Genomic DNA, 21,996 nt, shown 5'->3' with positions numbered 1-21,996 from the left:
GCAACTTTCATGTATACCATGTAGTATTGTTAACTCTTCTCGGAATTTTAGAGAAGGTGGTTTAAGTAGTAGGAAGCGGAGAAAAATGTATATGACAAAGGCTCATATATAGTTTAGGAGAACTTTATGCATAAATGTCTGCTTAGTGTTTGTGAAGGGACTTCGCCTCCAGAAGGGCCCGTGAGTGTTCGTTCACGGACTCGTCGTGCTGGATGGAGAGCCCATCTGGCGTGGCGCCCTGTCCATGGGCTGTGGCCGTGCTGCTCAGCTGTGGCCCTCTCTCCCACCAGCTGCAGTTTGTGCTGACAATCATCCAGACCAGCTGCGGGGTCCTCTGGCCGTGCACATTCCCTCTTGGGTGGCTCTACTTCCAGATCGGATACATGATCTCTCTGATCACTCTCTTCACAAACTTCTACGTTCAGGTAAGTCTCACTCTTCCGTGGCAGTTGGGACTCGTGGCCTTTCCAGCAAAGGCCCTCCTCTGTTCGTTTAAGGGGGACGACCTGTAGAACCCCTGCTGCGTGCCAGGCAGCGGGCTCTAATTTAGTCACAGTGACAGGTCAGCCCCTACCTTTGGGAGGGGGACTACTGCCAACATAGGAGATGCTGAAGTCTGTCCCAAACTTCCGGGGTTCTAGACCTTTGGCAGGGGAGCTTGGGATTCATGTGGGAAAGCAGAGCTGTTCGGCAAGCTCCGTGGTGCTTTGCTCACAGCCTAGTGCAGACATGTGATGGGTGAGTTCCACCAGCAGGCCCACAGCCCTGCTGCCCTGAACTCTGGGGCTACATTAAATGTCCAAAGACATGTCCATCACAGCCCTCAGCTGTAGTTCCGTCACACCTCCACTGTTCAGGACTGGGGGCTCCGTTCATTCCCAAGTGCATGATGTAAGGTCAGTTTTACTCACAGAAGGGTCCAAGTGGGCCGATTATTCCCATGGGTCACTTTGCAGCTCCCCATTACCTCTGGATGAGGTGTGTTCCTGCTCCCGTGGGCAGTGCCTGGTTCTGGGCAGGCACCAGAGGTCAGGAGCCTGGGCAGAGGCCAGGGACGTGGCGGCAGTGAAGTCCAGTTGGTTGAGCAGCCACCTGGGGGCGTCACCACATTGCCATCCTTGTGCCCACCTGCACCTTAGGCCCCACACCCCTGGGTGTGGTGGCACGGTCGAGGGAGCTCCTGGACTGCCGCGCGGACGGTGTATGCCCTACCTTGGGACATTCATCAGGCGTGAGGGAGGCTACGGGATGGGACCCAACAAAACTGAAATCATACTATTTTAACTGCTTTGGCAGCGTAGCACTTTGTACATACGGGCCAAAGCAGTTGCTGAACTCACGGGCAAATTCTGAAGGTGAGAGATGTGAGTGATGGGAAGAGGTACCACAGAGGGGGGGAAACTGGTATGGCCATGTAGCCCCTATCCTCTGCCATCCAGATACAGAGAGGGCACAGCCAAGTGAAGGATAATTTGAATTTTCTACTTCGTTTGTAGAATAGCCCTTACATTGCAGCGCATTCCCCTGTGAACTTACCTCAGGCTACGCCTCAAAAGAGGAGTGATTGAAACCAGTGGCAAAAAATGTTCCCAGGGTTGCTTGATGGCGGACCTTACATCTCGGTGCCAGGAGTCTAGGCTTAGAGTTAGGGAAGCGGGGTGCCCCCCAACCCCCAGCAGAGCACCCAGTCACACGGCCCATCTGCCCTGATGCATTTCAGACTTACAACAAGAAGGGGGCCTCTCGGAGGAAAGAGCACCTGAAGGACCACCAGAACGGGTCCGTGGCTGCTGTGAACGGACACACCAACAGCTTTTCTTCCCTGGAAAACAACGTGAAGCCGAGGAAGCAACGGAAGGATTGACGCCGAAGAGTTGAAAAACCTCCAAAACCCATCGTCTGATTGTAAGCACAGTATGAGTTGTGCCCGATGCTTGTTAACAGCTGCTGTAACTAGTCCGGCCTACAATAGCGCGATTCATGTAGGACCTCTTTTCATCAGTTCAAAACCCCTAGAAAATGTATACAGATTAGACACGTAGGCATAAGATTTTTAACATTTCTGGGCTCTCACCGACCACTGCGCTAAACTGTGGAGGGCGTATTATTGTAGTATACAACACTGCTGTTGCCTTATTAGTTATAACATGATAGGTGCTGAATTGTGATTCACAGTTTAAAAACACTGTAATCCACACTTTTTTTTTTTACTGTAGATCATGCATGTGATTGTAAATTTGTACAATGTTGTTACAGTAGACAAACACACATGCCTTAAAATTTAAAAAGCAGGGCCCAAAGCTTATTAATTTAAATTAGGTATGTTTCAAGTTTTTATTCGTTTTTAATAGCTCTGTTCAGAAAAAAATCAAAGACCGTGATTTGTGAAACTAGCGTGTGACACATAATTTCAAGTGACTTGTACGTGTGAAATCAGAAACGGCACCTTCAGTTTTATAATATTGGCTTTAAATCAGGCAGGCTCAAATCTAGTGGAAGGTCAGTTTAACTTTTTAACAGATCTTATTTTTTTATTTTGAGTGCCATTATTGATAATGTAAGGGGGGGGCTCTAAAGCAGTCTTGATGAAACCTAAATATATATTCTTTGTCTTCAAGATTTTGGAAAGTATGTAGGATGAGTAGGACATTTAAAATTTCTGAAGTGCTAAGTGTTTTTATACAGGAAACAATGCCCACTTTGCTTTCCACTCGTGAAAGAGAGGATGTATACTTTTCAAAAGAGATAATTGAATATTTACCATTTGACAGAATTCCATAGATGAGCAATGGGTCCAAATTTGGATTGGTTTCTGTACTGCTCTCTGTTTTGACACAAACTTCTTTTAAAATGTGCCTAGCTTATAAAAATGAATGAAGGGGGAAAAAGGGACCTTAAAAAAAATTTAAGGTAAAATTAAACAGATAGCTACAATGTAAGAGAACTGGGAAATTGCATAGAGATCATTTGTTTAGTGTAAATCTAATAGTACCTGTAATTTTCTTTTTCTGCTTAGGATCTAAAGACCTGTGTAGAACTGCTTATTTAAAAATGAGACTGCTTATCATAAAATCATGTCTCTCACCCTGGAGGCAGTGGTCAAACAGATAAGGACTATTGTGCGTGTCATTTTAAAGTGTTGGAATTTAGTCTCTGAATACCTTCTCCACTGGGAGAAAAAACAGTCATTGAACCACTCGTGACACATCTTAGAAGGTCATTGACAATGTATAAACTAATTGTTGGTTTGATATTTATGTAAATATCAGTTTACCATGCTTTAATTTTGCACATTCATATTACAGGGAGCTGATTGGTTCTCTTATTAGTTTTGCGGGTTTTCTGTTTGGAGGGAGTCACAGCATCTGTTTACATTTACCTTATCAAATCTAGAATGTGTATATTTGTAAATGTATGTCTTCCTAGGTACTAGTTTGCAAATGTCTTTACATATTTCAATACAGAAACTATAACATTCAGTAGTGTGCTGTCGAAGTGTGCTTTAGCTCATCTGAATATACCCACACTGTTAAATAATGTCTAAACATTAATCATTAAAACGTTTTTGATTACCTGTGCTCATGTGTTTATAATGTTACTGTTTATATGCTGCCAATTCGGACAGGCAGGAGAAAAATCCACTCTCTCCACCTTCTAGGAACTCCCCCCAGTGCTCGCTTCGGCAGCACATATACTAAAATTGGAACTCACCCCAATAGATGTAGGTAATTCAGTTGGAAAGGGTATTCTGTAGCTCAGCTCACATGAGGAGGGACCCCCACAGAGTAAAACATGGTGGTGGTTCCACCCTAATTGTTTCCTCTCTGCCTTTTTCTGGCGCCCCAGCCAAAGGTCCCGGCTTTCCAAACATACTCCCTCTTCCTCTTTTCTTCCCCCCACCCCTCCTCCCACACACACACCTTCAGGCTGTTAGTTGCTTTCCTTTCCTAGGTCTAGACCAGAGGTCTGTAAAAAGCCAGATAGTACGTGTTTTAGGCTTTGCAGTCCCTACAGTCTCTACCCCACTTTCGACTGTGCCATTGTCAAGTGCAAATCAGCCATAGACCATATGTGTATGGATGGGCATGGCTGGGTTCCAATAAAGCTTTACTCACAAAACAGAAGGGCTGTAGCCATAATTTGCTGACCCTTCTCTAGAGTAACGGGAGCCCACCTTATTCCCAAAGCTCTACCACTTTCTTTGCCAAAGATTGTTTTCTGCCCCCCCCCTCCCCCAGCCTGCCACAGTCCGACTTACAGGTCCAACCACGTATGCATGAGCCATGACCTGAATGGCCCCCGTCTTTCCATCTCCTGCATAACACGTGGTCCCCAGTGTAGGCTGGATCTTACCTTTTGAGTGCCTTCTAATTTGTCAGTATCACCTTAAAAATGTCATGTGAAACTGCATTTAATTTTGGGGATACTGTCTGAAAAGTACAGAGGACTCCTGGGGTTTTGGTGGTGATAGTTAGTCATATACTTGCCCTTCCCTCCAAGTCCAGCACATATTGAAAAAACAGGACCTAAAAAAAAGAAAGAAAAAACAGGACCTAGAAATCAGATAAATGAAAATCAAAACAGTTCATCTCTTACTGGAAAGACTGGATTGGTGATGCTAATACCACAACGGGGTTTATTACCCTGGCCAATAACCCTATTGACGCAAACTGACCAGGGCTGGCCCTCGCACACCAGTGGTTTGTGGCGTTTGTTGGTCTGGTGATGAACTGGTTATTCAAATATTTTGATTATCAGCCCAGTAATGGACCCACCATAAACTACAAGGTCCCCTTGCAGTGTCGTATTCTGTCCTGATGACGTTGCCGTGCCAGGAAAATATACTCACTGTATCTCCCCATCTTGGCAACCAGAAGGTCACCCTCCTCCTCTCAGAGAAGTAAGTGGGTCGAGGGCAGAGCAAGGCCAGATGCGTTCCCATCCTTCTCGCCCTCTTACAGGGAAGCGGAAGGGCAGGTTGGCCCCCCTGTATGGGAAGGGCAGGGTTCACATCTCCCCTCTTTTTAGCAGCCTTACCATGCATGCGGAAAGGCACTGTAGCCTAATGCGAAAAGCACAACCTGGGGGCCTGGTTGCCTGGTTGGACTTCTACCTGTGTAACTTGCGGGCAAATACAGGACAGAAGCCCTTGGAGGCACATCAAGCGCAGAGTAAAGTCTCAGTGTTAGCTATCGCCTTCAAGATTATGTTCTGTTCAGGGGCGCCTGGGTGGCCCAGTCGGTTGAGCGACTGCCTTCGGCTCAGGTCATGATCCCGGAGTCCCGGGATCGAGTCCCACATCGGGCTCCCTGCTCGGCGGGGAGTCTGCTTCTCCCTCTGACCCTACCCCCTCTCATGTGCTCTCTCCCTCTCATTCTCTCTCTCTCAAATAAATAAATAAATCTTAAAAAAAAAAAAAAAAAGATTATGTTCTGTTCAGGGGCGCCTGGGTGGCTCAGTCGGTTGAGCGACTGCCTTCGGCTCAGGTCATGATCCTGGAGTCCCGGGATCGAGTCCCGCATCGGGCTCCCTGCTCGGCGAGGAGCCTGCTTCTCCCCCCTCTCATGTACTCTCTCTCATTCTCGCTCTCTCAAATAAATAAATAAATCTTAAAAAAAAAAAAAAAAAAAAGATTATGTTCTGTTCAATCCACCCCACTGGTCTCTTAAAACTCTCAGCTATTGTTTCGTTATTTCCTGGGTTGGCTGCTGTAGTAATCCTATCAAGAAAAACAAAAAAGGAGGTTACTTTGGTGTGACACGACGTTGAATCAAGAGCTGGAAAGAAACCAGCAGTTGTTAGCAGTCAGAATGTTTATCGTCTGTATCATTCCAGATTTTGCCAGCGTTTTACATGAAGTTCACCATTCTGGAGTTTCTAGAAGCTACTTTATTTCCCCCTTGGGAAGGTAGGGCAGTGCTTCTCAGGATCTGGTCCTCTGTTGTTCATGGTTTCTCCCGAGTCCTGACAGCAGTCCTGCCATGTGATCTGCTTTGAAACAGGTGTCTCCCACTATCCCCACATCAGTCTTAGACTTCAAGTACTAAGCAGGTGTTTCTCTGCACTCTCAATTTGGAAGATCCTGCCCTCATTGGAGAAAACAGGACCAAGATAGTGGTTACCTTAGTCGTTTGCTCTCTGCTTTCATAGCACTAGTTCTCATTCTAGACACCAACTTAAAGCGCATTTTTTGTCATCTTTGACATTTTTGTGAGCTTCATTCCCTCTTTTCCAGCATAGGGATGGCACTCACCCAAAGGGAGAAATTTCCCCGGGACCGATTTTTGCTGTCGTTTTCGAATGATGTCTGGCCCCGGCCTGTGGTCTAAGGTTGTGGCAGATGGCTCAGGCTCTGCGGTGGACGTTGTAGGGACAAGCAGGGTGGAGCCCTGTGCCTGATGAGGTAGTGATGGCAGAGAACCAATCACACGGTCGTCAGGGGTTGTCCCCTTTTTCGGATCGTCCAGACTCTCATGAATGGTGCTTACTGCCCCCTCTGTTGCCCGTTCGTGTTCTTGTGTTGACCAGACCTCTGAAGAATGTTACCTGGCTCACCGGGAGAGTGCTTGGTACGCAGGGATCTGTGAGATAAGGCTTCCGTTCCTAAAGGAGCCTCTGTTAGCTTGGGATCAGACACCCACACAGATGATTTCACAGGGGGCTCTGTGGTGAGTTCCATGAGGTGGATGTACCCAACTACTGTGATAGTCCACGGAGAGAGAACTCTTCTAGCAGAGTGACCGAGAAGCGCTCTGGGAGGGTGGGGGCTCCATCCGAGCCTTCGCGGACCATCGAGATTTCAGGAGGTGGTGACAGGGTCATCTGGGAGACAGCGTTGCGTCTGTAGGAAAGTACAGGAGTCCATGGCTGACGCGGCTAAAGGGCACTGCTGATGGAACCAGTGGCTGTGTGAGAGAAAGTGCTTATTCTTCCAGTGAGGTCAAGGGTGAAGAGGGTGGAATTTGGGTGTTCCCATGGATGAAATGTGTAGCATGTGGCTAAGAGCTCCCAGGGGGGGGTAGTAACTAGGCCTTCTAAGGATTATCCCTCACTATGCCTCCTGCCCACCTGCCCTCCTGCTCTCCCTTACCAGCACTGAGGAGGAGCCCGAAGTGCTTGTAAGGAGCCTTGGGACTCACCTGTTAGTTAGAAACCTATGGAAGGGCGCCTGGGTGGCTCAGTTGGTTAAGCGACTGCCTTCGGCTCAGGTCATGATCCTGGAGTCCCGGGATCGAGTCCCGCATCGGGCTCCCTGCTCGGCAGGGGGTCTGCTTCTCCCTCTGACCCTCCCCCCTCTCATGTGCTCTCTCTCTCTCTCTCATTCTCTCTTTCAAATAAATAAATAAAATAAAATCTTTAAAAAAAAAAAAAAAAGAAACCTATGGGAGTCTGTCGAGCAGATTCAAAGGGGGCCTCCGCCCTTGTGAAAAGTCCTTCTAGCCAAAGAACTGGCATTTGAAGTCTGAAAACTTGGGATACCTAAAGGAATGGACCACAGGCGGGATTCCATGTTGGCTTGGAAACAAATTCTTAAGTGATTATGTCAGCACATATTACGACTGGCATTCTATGTTCAAATAACAAGCATAGATGAGGGTTTCCTGTGACTGATGAACGTGACGATGTTTCAGCCAAGCTAGCACTTTCCAGCAATTTGTATGCCCTCCCCTTGACAGTGTTCCCAGTGAAACAGGTACCTATTGGGAACAAACCATCAAAACCAGGTTCCCACAACCTCATGCCCTCCTGCACCCCCTCATGAAGTGCTCTGGCTGGTGGTCCTTTGTAAGCCTATGTGATCAGGCGTGTCAGAGCCCCTCCTGCCTGCCCAGGGGTGCCCTCTGCTCTCGGGGCGCTGGGTAAAACGGATGAGAAGACCAAGGCCAGAAGTCATGTGATGCCCTTACAAGAGAGCGGTCAGATCCAAATCTTCAGCTTTCCTAAGGGATTGGGAAGAGGGAATTGTGGTGGCCCCAAGCTACACCCTAAACCCCACCCTTATTTTAGAACTGGGTGCAGTAGGACACATGTCTTAGAGCACAGAAGGCACTCTTGCCTGTGCTGGAAGGGGTCCGTGTGTCCTTGGAAGCCGCACGGCGGATGTGTGGGAATCCAGGCTTTGCCATTTAGTGTGGGATTGTAAGCAAGTGACCTCACTCCCCTGAACTTCCGTTTCCTGCACTGTAAAGAGAGAGAGAGATGCTTAGCACAGATGGCTGAGGTGAAATGCAGAGATGAAATATGAGGTTCTAGCACAGAGCTTTACAGTAATAGTCACTTATTATCAAGGATGAAAGACCACACAGGTAAGTAAACAGGAAGAAGGTGCACGCCGATCAATTTTGTATCAGATTTTAAATCTATTCAACACAAATTATTTGCACTAAGTTATCCTTGGTTGAAGCTCAGTTAATAATAGCTTTTGGTAAGGAAACTCAAATTTCTTTAAAAAGTAGATGAATTGGACATTTAAATTTAGTGGCGTCACAAAACGATATTAAATAGGAAAATTGTCTTTTACAGCATGTTTTAAATTTACCACAATACTGAAAGTAATTCATGATTTAAATGTGGCTTTTTATGAAATGAGATCAAGGAATTTGGCAAACTCTCTGGCCCCAGACCCAAGTGGGCGCCGACTGTGTCCCTGGACCTGCGGTGGGATTTGCAGTGAGGTTTCTGAAGAAGCAGAGGCAGGGAAAGATGAGGAGAAAGCACAAAGTTCAGATAAAAGGATTAAAAGTGAACCATGGCGCCTGCGTGGCTGTCGTTAAGCGGCTGTCTTCGGCTCAGGTCATGATCTCGGGGTCCTGGGATCGAGCCCCGCATCGGGCTTGGGGTCCTGGGATTGAGCCCCGCATCGGGCTCCCTGCTCAGCAGGAAGCCTGCTTCTCCCTCTCCCTCTCCCCCTGCTTGTGTTCCCTCTCTCGCTCTATTTCTGTCAAATAAATAAAATCTTTAAAATAGGGGGGTGGGAGGATGGGTTAGCCTGGTGATGGGTATTAAAGAGGGCACGTACTGAATGGAGCACTGGGTGTTATACGCAAACAATGAATCATGGCACACTACATGGAAAACTAATGATGTAATGTATGGTGATTAACATAACAATAAAAATTTTTAAAAAATCTTTAAAACAAACAAACAAACAAGTAAATAAATAAATAAAAGTGAACCATGGGTACAAGGAAAGCACCAGAGAAGGAACACTGTTCTGGAGACAGCAGTTTTTCTTCTGATCAGAGTGAAGTAGAAGTGGTGCTCTCACCAGCCTTCCAAATCCCTGAGAGCATTCCCTGCTGGTTCAGGTGTCCTGGAAGGGAGTCAAGTGGGGACAGGGCCATGGTCTGAATGTGCGTGTCCCCTCTCCCTGCCCCTACCCCCGTCCCTGCCAAATTCCTACGTTGAAGCCTAATGCCCAATATGATGGTACTAGGAGGTCGGGCCTTTTGGAGGTGATATTGTCAGGAGGGACAGCTCCTGGGATTGGGATGACTGCCTTGTGCAAGAGACCCCGGGGAGCTAGCATCTCCCTTCTGCCACGTGGACAGCGAGAAAATGACCATCCGTGAGGAAGTAGACCCTCCCCGGACACCACATCTGCTGGTGCCTTGGTTGTGGATTACCCAGCCTCCAAAACTGTGAGCAATACATGTTTATTGTTTAAAAGCCACCCAGTCTGCTGTGTTCTGTTAACCCCAGCCTGAACGACCTAGGTCACATGCCGAGCACCAAGCAGTGACTGAGTGAGGCCAGAGGCGCTTTCCTCCCTCTGTCGAGGCATTGACAGCCATCATTCTCCAGATGAAGCAGAGTCCCAGAGAGGATAGGCCCGGCTTCCCTCCATAGGAATGGGCTCTCCCGTTCCCAAACGGATGCTGGCCCTTAGAGCTCACTATGCAGGGAGAGGCCCCTGCCCAACAGCAGCCCCAAGGACCAGCTCTTCTCAGCCACGATTAACGGCTGCATGTATTCAAATGGTGCTGGCTACTTCCTTTCCAACCAGGTGAGAATTTGCCCACAAGTTATACCCATGTGGTTTATATTATTTGGAAAATACCCATTGTCTAGTGAGGGTTTTCAGTTAATGGATTAGAACGTTGGGAGAGTCACTCAGAAAGATCCCCAAATATTAAAATGTCTCATTTAAAGCTTTGGAATAGTTAAAGGGCTTTTACTTATTTATACCATTTCCTTCATTCTGGGATGCCATTTAATAAAAGAAACCACCAAGTCATAAAAGTTAACACCAAGTAACATCTGTAAATTTAATACATTTTTTTCCAAAAAAAATATGTTCATGGGGCGCCTGGGTGGCTCAGTTGGTTAAGTGACTGCCTTCGGCTCAGGTCATGATCCTGGAGTCCCGGGATCGAGTCCCGCATCGGGCTCCCTGCTCAGCGGGGAGTCTGCTTCTCCCTCTGACCCTCTTCCCTCTTGTGCTGTCTCTCATTCTCTCTCTCAAATAAATAAATAAAATCTTTAAAAAAAAATATGTTCATAAAACCTTTTTTAAGATTTTATTTATTTATTTGAGAGAGAGAGAGAGCAGGGGGGAGGGGGAAGGGGAGGAAGAGGGACAAGTTGACTCCTCCCTGAGAGTGGAGCCTAATGTGGGGCTCGATCCCACAACCCTGAGATCATGACCTGAGCTGAAATCAAGAGTCAGCCGCTTAACCGACTGCAGCACCTAGGTGTGCCCTGTTCATAAAACCTTTTTTAAAAAACTAACAGTAACATATATTTCCTTAGGCAACTACATAGCATTTATCTTTTTCAGCATCACAGTAAAACTTTTGAGTCTAAGCTTCTCCCGGACACTGAAGAAAGACAGTTCCAAATCATTCTGGCCACAGGTAGGTATACAGCATCTTGGCCATGGACTCCTGCTTCCTCCAACCCCTCCAGATTCTTCCTCTGCACGTGCCCACTCTGCTCTAGGCATTTTGCCCATTGCTGGGGAAACAACAATGAAAAGATCACCTCATTCTGGAAGAAAGACAAAGAGAAAATAATTACAAATTGTGGTGATTCTTCTGAAGGAAACAACCAAGGTACTGTCATTGAGACTAATCTCTGTTATAACTGAGATCATTTTGAGGCATATGGAAGAATATTGGCATATTTACCTATGTGTTTAAATCGGTGACTCGTATTTTCCTGAGCTGAATAAGCTATCACTGGAAGTTTCACGCCTTCTCTAGAAAGTCATCTGGAAGCTTCTGATAGCACTATGTGTTCCCCTGAGCGGTAGTCCTTCCCCGCACATGCGTGAGTCCGACGCCGGGCTCTGATGATTCTGTAAGCACTCACTCCAAGACTGGCCAATTCTTGCTGCCCTCAGTTGCATTGCCGCTGAGTGACCGGTGGGCTTCTACATTGACAACGTGTCATTTTAGCCCTGCATCCCAGGCTGATCTCTCTGAAGATTTTTTTTTTTAAGATTTATTTCTTTATTTCAGTGGCAGGGAGAAGCAGAGGGAGAGGGGGAGAGAATCTCAAGCAGAGTGCCGGCTGAGTGCAGAGCCCAATGCGGGGCTTGATCGCACAACCCTGAGATCATGACCTGAGCCGAAACCAAGAGCCAGATGCTTATCCGACTGAGCCACCCAGTCGCCCTCCCCCTGAAGACTTTTTAAAGTGACAATTTAGGAGGGCGCCTGGGTGGCTCAGTCATTAAGTGTCTGCCTTCGGCTCAGGTCGTGATCCCAGGGTCCTGGGGTCGAGCCCCGCATCGGGCTCCCTGCTGGGCGGGAAGCCTGCTTCTCCCTCTCCCACTCCCCCTGCTTGTGTTCCTTCTCTTGCTGTCTCTCTCTGTCAAATAAATAAAATCTTTAAAATAATAATAATAATAATAATAAAGTGACAGTTTAGGATCCAAATTAAAGTGAAATCCAATGTGAACAGGTAGTGCTAATGTGAGCCAATGATAAATGGGTCAACAGGTGCTATTCATCCACGTCACAACCTGCTTGGCCACTGGCAGGTTTCTTTAATGAGAAGAATAAGACAAATCTCCATGTCAGAAAGTCCAGAACGGTGTCTGTATTTGCAGTGGGGGTGCCTGTGTGATCTCCGTTCTGGGAGACACAGTATAGATTCCAGACAGCCCACTCGTTTCTAAGACACTTGAGGGCAGAAACTGCCTCTTATCCATGTCTACATCCCCAGTACAGCTCCAAACACAGGAGATGTTTGATAAATGTCGTGATGAATGAAAGTACTCAGGAAGGATTAGCCAGTGCGATAGATAGTAAAAACAGGCTTTCCAGCCAGCTGGATCTGAATTTAAATCCCACCACCACTCAATAATCATGTGTCATGGATTGAATGTTTGGGGCCCCCCAAATTCATGTTGAAACCCTGCCCCCCAATATGATGGTATTAAGAGATGGGCTTTGGGAGGTAATTAGGAGTAGAGGAGGTCACGGGTGGAGCCCTCATGAATGGGATTAGTGTCCTTAGAAGAGTCACGTCTCTCTGCTGTCTGCCACATGAGGATACACCAAGACGTTGTGCAACCCAGAAGAGGGTCTGCAACGAGAAGCTGACCATGCTGGCACTCTGGTCCCAGACTTCCAGCCTCCAGAACTATAAGAAAGAAATGGCTGTCTGTAAGCCACCTAGTGTATGGTACCTTGGTACAGCAGCCTGAATTAAAACACAATGTGACCTTGTCAAATTATCTAACCTCCTCTAAAACTCAGCATGGTTCTCTGGGGTTGGAGAAAATACATATTGTTCACATGGTCTATAGGGGGGGACTCAGAAGGAATTATCCCCACAAAATAGTTGATGGTTATGTGAATGGCAATGTAGCAGAAATAAAGTCTGCTTTCCTTAAAAATCTCATCTGTTTCCACAGTCTACAAAGCCAAAAGGCAACCGACGGAATGGGAGAAGATATTTGCAAATGTCTTCTCAGATAAAGAGCTAGTACCCAAAATCTATAAAGAACTTTTCAAAGTCAACACCCAAATTATCCAATCAAGAAATGGGCAGAAGACATGAACAAACATTTCTCCAAAGAAGACATCCAAATGGCCAACAGACACATGAAAAGATGTTCCACATCACTCGGCATCAGGGAAATCCAAATCAAATCCTCAATGAGATACCACCTCACACCAGTCAGAATGGCTAAAATTAACAAGTCAGGAAACGACAGATGTTGGCGGGGATGCGGAGAAAGGGGAACCCTCCTCCACTGTTGGTGGGAAGGCAAGCTGGTGCAGCCACTCTGGAAAACAGTAGGAAGGTTCCTCAGAGTTGAAAATAGAGCTACCCTACAACCCAGCAATTGCACTACTGGGTATTTATTCCAAAGATGCAAATGTAGTGATCCGAAGGGGCACCTGCACCCCGATGTTCATAGCAGCGATGTCCACAGTCGCCAAACTATGGAAAGAGCCCAGATGTCCATCGTCAGATGAATGGATAAAGAAGATGTGGTATATATAAACACACACATATATATATACATATATACACAGTGGAATATTACTCAGCCATCAAAAAAATGAAAGCTTGCCATTTACAACAACGTGGATGGAACTAGAGGGTATAATGCTAAGTGAAATAAGTCAATCAGAGAAAGACAATTATCATATGATCTCACTCATACGTGGAATTTAAGAAACAAAACAGAGGATCATAGGCGAAGAGAGGAAAAAATAAAACAAGATGAAATCAGGGAGGGAGACAAACCATAAGAGACTCTTTTTTTTTTCGACACAGAGAAAGAGACAGTGAGAGAGGGAACGCAAGCAGGGGGAGTGGGGGAGGGAGAAGCAGGCTTCCCGCCGAGCAGGGAACCCCATGCGGGACTCGATCCCAGGACCCTGGAATCATGACCTGAGACGAAGGCAGACGCTTAACGACTGAGCCACCCAGGCGCCCCCATAAGAGACTCTTTTTTTTTTTTTTTAAGATTTTATTTATTTGACAGAGAGAGAGATAGCGAGAGCAGGAACACAAGCAGGGGGAGTGGGAGAGGGAGAAGCAGGCTTCCCACCGAGCAGGGAGCCCCATGCGGGACTCGATCCCAGGACCCTGGAATCATGACCTGAGCCGAAGGCAGACGCTTAACCAGTGAGCCACCCAGGCACCCCGAGACTCTTAATCATAGGAAACAAACTGAGGGTTGCTGAAGAGGAGGTGAGTGGGGGGATGGGGAACTGGGTGATGGACATTAAGGAGGTCACATGATGTAATGAGCACTGGGTGTTATATAAGACTGGTGAATCACTGACCTACCTCTGAAACTAATAATACATTATACGTTAATTGATTGAATTTATTTTTTTTTAAAGATTTTATTTATTTGTTTCTCAGAGAGAGAGCACAAGCAGGGGGAGCAGCAGGCAGAGGGAGAGGAAGAAACAGGTTCCCCGCTAAGCAAGGGGAGCAAAATAGGGCTTGATCCCAGGACCCTGGGACCATGACCTGAGCCCAAGGCAGACGTTTAACCGACTGAGCCACCCAGGACTCCCGAATCTGTTTCCAATAGACCTAGGATGCCAGAGCAGCTCATCTGAATTATAAAACCACCAAGACAGTGGACCTGACAGCCGTAGTGACCAGGACACAGAGACTCTCCCCAGAATCCCTCAATGCTTCCAGCCTGCTGGGACCTGAAGTAGTCTGCTGGGCTCAGGGACCAGGAGAGTCTGAAGTCAATCAGCACGTGGGAAAGAGCACAGAAGAGCAGACTAAGGGTCACTAACTTCCCCCTGCCTTCGGGCCACCTCTGGACAATAGCTTCACAGTGAATAAAATGCTAAGTCTTCCCAATGACCTATAGGCCCTCCCTGAGCTGGCCCCCAGCCTCCTCGGATCTTCCCCCACCCTCCAACAATGCATTCAGCCACCCTCGAGTCTTTGCTAGCTCTCTGATGGATCCTCTCCCATCTTGAGGTCTTTGTCCTTGCTGCTCATCCCCACATAGTTCTTTCCATGACTGGTTCCTGCACTTAAATACCACCTCCCCAAAGAGGCCTTCTCTAACTACCAGGTCTAAAATATCACTGCCCCCCACTCCTCCCCTCTGACACACATACTCCATTCTCTTACTTGGCTTTATTTTGCTTTGTAACATTTTCATTTATATTAAATATTTATTTGTCTCCCTCCTGGAAGGCACTTTTTCTCTTGCCGGGCACCTAGGAAAGTCTCACATGTTTGAATAAATGAACTTGTGAACGAATGAACCTGAGATGATTAGTGTCGTTGTCAACCACACCCTCCCGTGGGGGGGCTATAACCTTGTCTCACATAGGAAGGGCACTGTGTTGTTGATAGCCCTCAGGTTATCAATACGACATCTTTTTTTTTTTTTAAGATTTTTTATTTATTTATTCATGACAGACAGAGAGAGAGAGAGGCAGAGGGAGAAGCAGGCTCCCAAGGAGCAGAGAGCCCGATGCGGGACTCGATCCCAGGACCCTGGGATCATGACCTGAGCCGAAGGCAGACGCTTAACCATCTGAGCCACCCAGGCGCCCTCAATACGACATCTTAATCATCTCAGAAAAGCGGGCCAGATAGATTTTGGAACGGAGCATATGACAGCGAATAGTCAAATACCACCAATGTTAAGAATTAATGAGCTGACTGTTCCCTTATGAACTTAATGTACAAATTCTGCTGCTCTGTGCCATTCAGATTTAGAACAGAAGACTAAAATAATTGTGAAGGTGAAGGGCAGCATTGGGAACTATTTTTGGAATCCTGCAACAAAGGTGTTTTTTTTGTTTTTAAAGCACTCAGTTGAGCATGATTTGATTTTATGACCTTTCTCATCTGCTTCTCAAATTCTAGCTTGGGAATTATGATCATCCCGATTTTTCTAGTTATTAGAACTCACACACACTTAGTGCCTGATGAGAAAGGAATGGAGGGATGGTGGGTTTGTCCAGCAAAGAAATTAAAGAAATCCAGAGGTCACACTATTGTTAATTTTCTTTGAGCTTCTTACCACTTCCCTGGTCAGGCAGAGCCAGGCGGTGGGGTGCACCCACAGGCAAAGCAGGTGCAAACCGAAGAGTTTTATAGGCACAACTTCAGATATTCGAACGCTGATCCTTCATTCGCTGCTCCTAGAAAGAACTTTTAGACACTGAGTCAAGATGCAGCAAACACTCAGCTGCAGCCAGAGGGACCAGGGAGGGTCTTTTGAGTCCAGTTCTGGGGTGGCCATGAGGGGCGGCAGGGCAGGGCAGAGAGAAGGCCGAGGAGCTACAGAGACAGGGAGGTGATAAGTTGGAGGAACAGAATTAAGAGCGCAGGGGAGGGAAACAGCCTTTAGGGTGGGACTCTGGAAATCCTGGCTTCACTTCTTTCCCTTCTCCAGCAGACGGAGGGAAATCAAGCTAAAGCCTATCAACGTCCTCTGTTTCTTTCCTTTTTTCAATCTTTTCTCAAACCAAGGCCCAGACAGACCACAGGGTGGAAACATCACTGTGTTTTTATAAGACCAAGCATACCCATTGTGATGGTGTGTATAATTTTAAAAAAAGGTGACAACCTAAAAGTCCAAATGAGTAGACTGAGGGACCCCTAGGATGATGAAAACATTTTTTGATGTGAGAAAATAATCACGGAAATAATATTAAATGAAAAAACAAGTTAAAAAAAAAACAAGTTATCAATCAGCTTATACCACATTTTCTTCCAATTTGTTAAAATACAGTCATCTGTATACGGAAAAAGACAGGAAGGAAACATCAAAATGTCAACAGCAATTATATCTCAGTGGGAGGATTACAGGTGATATTTATGGTCCCCTTTGTGTTTTTCTAACTTTTCCAAAGTTCCTGCAGTAAACATTTATCATTCGTATAATGGGGGAGTCATTACATTTTGGGGGAAGAATCGACCAGTCCACCAGCAAGTGATTCAACCTGTCTGAAAGAAATGCTTTTGCAACAATGGGAGAAACCCCCTTCCCTCTTGAAGATACTGTCTTGTTTTCTAAACCATGGTTTTCTAGAAAAAGAACATGTTTATTTTAAAGTTTTATTTATTTAAGTAATCTCGATGCCCAACGTGGGGCTCGAACTCATGACTTCGAGATCAAGAGCCACACACTCTTCCAACTGAGCCAGGCACCCCTAACATTTTTGTTTTAGAGGGCAGCAAGCAGCTATGAGATCTTGCACAAGTCATTAAATCATTTTCAAATGAATTAACAGTCCGTCATACGTGAGAAAAGATACAAGACAGAAGTCCACACTCTGTCACTTGGACCTGAGGCTGCTTTTCTGTTTACCTCACAAGATTATTTTTGGGTCCCAAACCCCGCATTCCATGGAAAGTTAGGTAGGGCTCTTCTGTTCTCACAGAAATACAGCCAAGCCTCCTTCTTCAGCATAGGGCCTCTTTTACTAGAAGGCCAGAGAAGAGGCTGGTTGGGAGAGAGAAATCTCTGCAAGGAACGAACTGCTGGAGATGAGCCATGAGTCACTCAGTGAGTCGCGGAGGAAAATGGCAGAGGCGGCAGGAAACGTTCTCAGACCGGAGCCCACCGAGGTCTGCTGCAGGAATGTAAGTTCAGCCTTTACCCAAACACAGTGTGGGCGTCACAGCACAATATTTTGACTGCTCTGCCATCTGGCAGTATTGGTTTGCCGCCAGCCTGGCTCTGAGTATCTCTTCCACGAGAGATTCTTGGCCATCTAGATACAGAGAAGGGGTGACAGTTTGGTTCCAATACTACTCGGCCGGTACTCAGGGTCAGAGCTAGGCAAGCTACTCACCCTGCCAGTGCTTGACGTGAGCACCCTCACATTCCCCCTGTTCATATTCTTGCCGTCCTCCCCTGACTCCTGCTACACGCTCTCCCGTTCGTCACTTTCCAAACACTTCCTGGTAGTCATTTACAGACTAGTCAGAATTTGAGTCCCTAAATCCCTTCCCTCGGTAGTGTTTCAGCTCATTCCTTATGGTAGGATGAAAGACTTTGTCCTGTGCTAGGAAAACTGAAGGCAGTAGTGAATGAGGAAGAAGGGTGAGGTCAAGCAAATTTAGGGGAAACATTGCTCACTTTCCCCCAGGGCAGAAGCACCAACTCTCCTGTTCACCTACTCTCCTACTCTCCTAGTCTGGTCTTAGCAATGCCAGTGGTGTTTGCTTTGGGAAACACAATACTCAACTGAAATATTCATGGAAACGAGTAATTGCAGTGCTGAGGGTCCTGGGATGGAGCCCCAGGTCGGGTGCTCAGCGGGGAGTCTGCGCTCCCTCTCCCATACGTGCGCGCATGCTCTCTCTCTCTCTCAAATAAATAAATAAATCTTTTTAAAAATCCCACAGGTGAGAATAAAATGCAAACTTTTCACATGTGCCTGTGGCTCCACATGATCTGGCCCCTGCCCACCTCCCTGGGGTCCCCCCTATTCCAACCACATGGGCCTCCCTGAACAAAGCAAGCTCATTTCTGCCTGGAAATCTCTGCCCTTCCTGTTTTCTCTCCTGGAACTCTCCCTCACCTCATTCATGGGGGTCTCATGGGCTAGAGTTACAAGACAAAATGCAGGACACCCAGTTAAATGTGAACTCCAGATAAATGATGCATAATTTTTTAGTACTTGTATGTCCCAAATATTGCATGGGACACACTTAGGCTGAAAAAGTTGTCATCGCTTCTCTCAAACTCAAATGCAATTGGGTGTCCTGTATTTTTTTTTAAAGATTTTATTTTATTTATTTGAGAGGGAGTGGGAAAGAGAGAGAGCGCATGAGAACGGGAAGGGTCAGAGGGAGAAGCAGGCTCCCCACCGAGCAGGGAGACCTATGTGGGACTCGATCCTGGGATTCCAGGATCATGCATGACCTGAGCTGAAGGCAGTCGCTCAACTGAGCCACCCAGGCGCCCTGGGTGTCCTGTATTTTTATTTGCGAAATCTGGAAACCTGACCTAGGAAGCCTGACCTGCCTCCTCATCTAAACACCCCCACCCCATGCACCCTTCTTGCCGCTCTCTTATCTCCTTACCCTGTTTTGTCTTTTCAAAGCACTTCGAACCACGTGAAATTATATGTTATTAGCCTCACCCTGCTAGTTGGAGAGAAAGTTCCATTGTTGCAGGTAGAGAGAGGCCTTCTGTATCTCGTTCATGGCTCTCTCTACTGCCTCTCTGATAGCAAATACCATTTCATTTGAATGAATGAATGAATGAATGAATGAATGAATGAAAGTATAAATAAATGAGTGAGTTTTACCTCTATTTTCTGTAGGAAAAAGCAGATAACTTCCAGCACAGAGTTTTGAGCTCAAGGTTTTCTACTCTTTGCCTCCTTAGCTCCCATGGCCGCCTCCACCTGCCCCCGGAGCCCTGTCTTATGGTAGGATGAAAGTCTTCGTCTCTGGAAATGCCTGTCCTGCTCGCACCCTGACCTTCCTGCACACCTGCACCATTGCCTGCCCCCCAGAGCGGGCCGCGCCCCTCTTACCTGACTTCCCTGACCTCAGAAATTGCACAGAGACTCATTAGTTTTGCTTTAGGTCCTCAAAATGCATATGCCCCTGGGAAGATACGAGTTTGTCCCTTCTCCTGATGCGAAAGAATTGATCAGATCCTTCCCTGGGAGCATGTTTTGGTTTAGAGAAAGGAGAAAGGAGAGAAGCTCCGGGGGGAGACTGTGTGCAGGACACCTGGACAGAAGGCAGGGACTCAGAAAAGTGAGACCGGGAGTGACCTTCCATTGGATGAGGCCAGCACCTTCTGTCCGCACTAGCGCCTCCTAGCGCCGGCCTGTCAGCTGCCCGCCTCTCCTGTCCTTCCACCGCCAGCCCCTCAAGAGAACAAGGGTTTCTAAAGGAGAACACAGGCAGCAACCTCTTTGACCTCAGCCGAAGCAACTTCTTCCTAGAAACATCGCCAAAGGCAAGGGAAGCAAGGGCAAAAATGAACTATTGGGACTTCATCAAGATAAAAAGCTTTTGCAAAGCAAAGGAAACAGTCAACAAAACCAAAAGACAACCGACAGAATGGGAGAAGATATTTGCAAATGACATATCAGATAAAGGGCTAGTATCCAAAATCTATAAAGAACTCATCAAACTCAACACCCAAAGAACAAAGAATCCAATCAAGAAATGGGCAGAAGACATGAACAGACATTTTTCCAAAGAAGACATCCAAATGGCCAACAGACACATGAAAAAGTGCTCAATATCGCTCGGCATCAGGGAAATCCAAATCAAATCCTCAATGAGATACCACCTCACACCAGTCAGAATGGCTAAAATTAACAAGTCAGGAAACGACAGATGTTGGCGGGGATGCGGAGAAAGGGGAACCCTCCTACACTGTTGGTGGGAATGCAAACTGGTGCAGCCACTCTGGAAAACTGTATGGAGTTTCCTCAAAAAGTTGAAAATAGAGCTACCATATGATCCAGCAATTGCACTACTGGGTATTTACCCCAAAGATACAAAAGTAGGGATCCGAAGGGGTACGTGCACCCCGATGTTTATAGCAGCAATGTCCACAATAGCCAAACTGTGGAAAGAGCCAAGATGTCCATCGACAGATGAATGGATAAAGAAGATGTGGTATATATATACAATGGAATATTATGCAGCCATCAAAAGGAATGAGATCTTGCCATTTGCAACGACGTGGATGGAACTGGAGGGTATTATATTGAGTGAAATAAGTCAAAAAGAGAAAGACATGTATCACATGATCTCACTGATATGAGGAATTCTTAATCGCAGGAAACAAACTGAGTGTTGTTGGAGTGGGGGGTGGGGTGGAGGGATGAGGGGACTGGGTGATAGACACTGGGGAGGGTATGTGCTCTGGTAAGCGCTGTGAATTGTGCAAGACTGTTGAATCTCAGATCTGTACCTCTGAAACAAATAATGCAATATATGTTAAGAAAAAAAAAAAAGAAGAAGAAGAAGAAGGTAGCGGGAGGGGAAGAATGAAGCCGGGGAAATCGGAGGGGTAGACGAACCATGAGAGACGATGGACTCTGAAAAACAAACAGGGTTCTAGAGGGGAGGGGGGTGGGAGGACGGGTTAGCCTGGTGGTGGGTATTGAGGAGGGCACATTCTGCATGGAGCACTGGGTGTTATGCACAAACAATGAATCATGGAACACTTCATTTAAAACTAATGTTGTAATGTATGGGGATTAACATAAGAATAAAAAAAAAAAAAAAGAGAGAACAAGGGTTTCTAACCTCTTAGCTATTGTTGCTTAGCCCAGTGCAAAGCCATCTCTGGGAGCGAGGTTAGATGAGCATCTCTTGCTGTTTGGAGAGAGCAGTGACCCCAAGTCGTCCCTGGGCCTGGCTCTGGACTCAGGTCCCCTTCCACACAGTCTCGGGGGGGCGGGGGGCAGGGTCCTGAGTGAAACAGCGAATGATTCCCAAGTGAGGAAGCATTGCAGTGGCTGAAAGATGAGGCGCACATTCCCTGAATCAACCAAAGTGCTCATATAGGGCCTCCTTATTGATTTTGGTTTTCTTTGTGCGCAACTTTGAATCTCTGTCTCATATTTGGGTCAGAGCAACGGGAGAGACACATGACTTGCTTTAAAATTAGCCTCAGAACTCATTGTATAACAGCTCTGGTGTTCACTAAATGGAAGGGCTTCTTGAGAAGACAAGCAGAGCATTTGTAATTAAGTCTATCTGGTTGAATTATCTTGGAGAAAATCCTTTCGAGGCACCAAGACTCAACGTTTCCACCTGTAAAATGGGGTAGATTTTGTTTGAAAGAAAAGAAATAAAGGGTAACAAAATAAAAGTAACCACCTCAACCAGACCTTCTTCCCCCAACTACCACACACACACACACACAGTATTTGGGTTTGTCAGTAGACGAAGAAGTCCCTTCTAATCCCCAAAAGACAGGACAAAAGTAGAGAAGGAAAGAAATGCTTGTTTCCAAAATCACACCATCACCAGAGTCCAGTGTTGAAGTTCTGATAGCTAGCTTACACGAGCTCAGAGAATATATTTTAAGTCTCAAGAACACAAACT

At 46.5% G+C, this 21,996-nt stretch overlaps 1 protein-coding gene and 1 long non-coding RNA gene across 8 annotated transcripts in view; both read left to right on the top strand.

The window, feature by feature from the left end:
- The window catches only part of ELOVL5 (ELOVL fatty acid elongase 5), an 84,893-nt gene extending 81,315 nt beyond the window's left edge, over positions 1–3,578 (top strand). For all 7 annotated transcript variants that reach the window (XM_045867019.3, XM_045867017.3, XM_064597710.1 and 4 more), the window contains 2 exons: positions 291–425; positions 1,721–3,578. In XM_045867019.3, the coding sequence (XP_045722975.1) occupies positions 291–425; positions 1,721–1,864 (279 nt within the window). In that variant the 3' untranslated portion in view covers positions 1,865–3,578. The remainder of the gene's footprint in view (positions 1–290; positions 426–1,720) is intronic.
- Positions 3,579–7,313: 3,735 nt separating this feature from the next.
- Positions 7,314–20,730, top strand: LOC135365570 (uncharacterized). The gene is made up of 4 exons (XR_010413654.1): positions 7,314–10,006; positions 10,781–11,054; positions 12,866–14,157; positions 19,301–20,730. It is a non-coding gene; the product is annotated as an uncharacterized LOC135365570 (long non-coding RNA).
- The last annotated feature ends 1,266 nt before the right edge of the window (positions 20,731–21,996 follow it).

This window comes from Mirounga angustirostris, unplaced genomic scaffold (assembly GCF_029215605.1).
Source record: "Mirounga angustirostris isolate CCGP_5_RB_7025 unplaced genomic scaffold, mMirAng1.0.hap1 SCAF_8, whole genome shotgun sequence".
Taxonomy (NCBI): domain Eukaryota; kingdom Metazoa; phylum Chordata; class Mammalia; order Carnivora; family Phocidae; genus Mirounga; species Mirounga angustirostris.
Note: the sequence above shows the minus strand (reverse complement) of the source record. Positions and strands in the feature narration are given on the sequence as shown.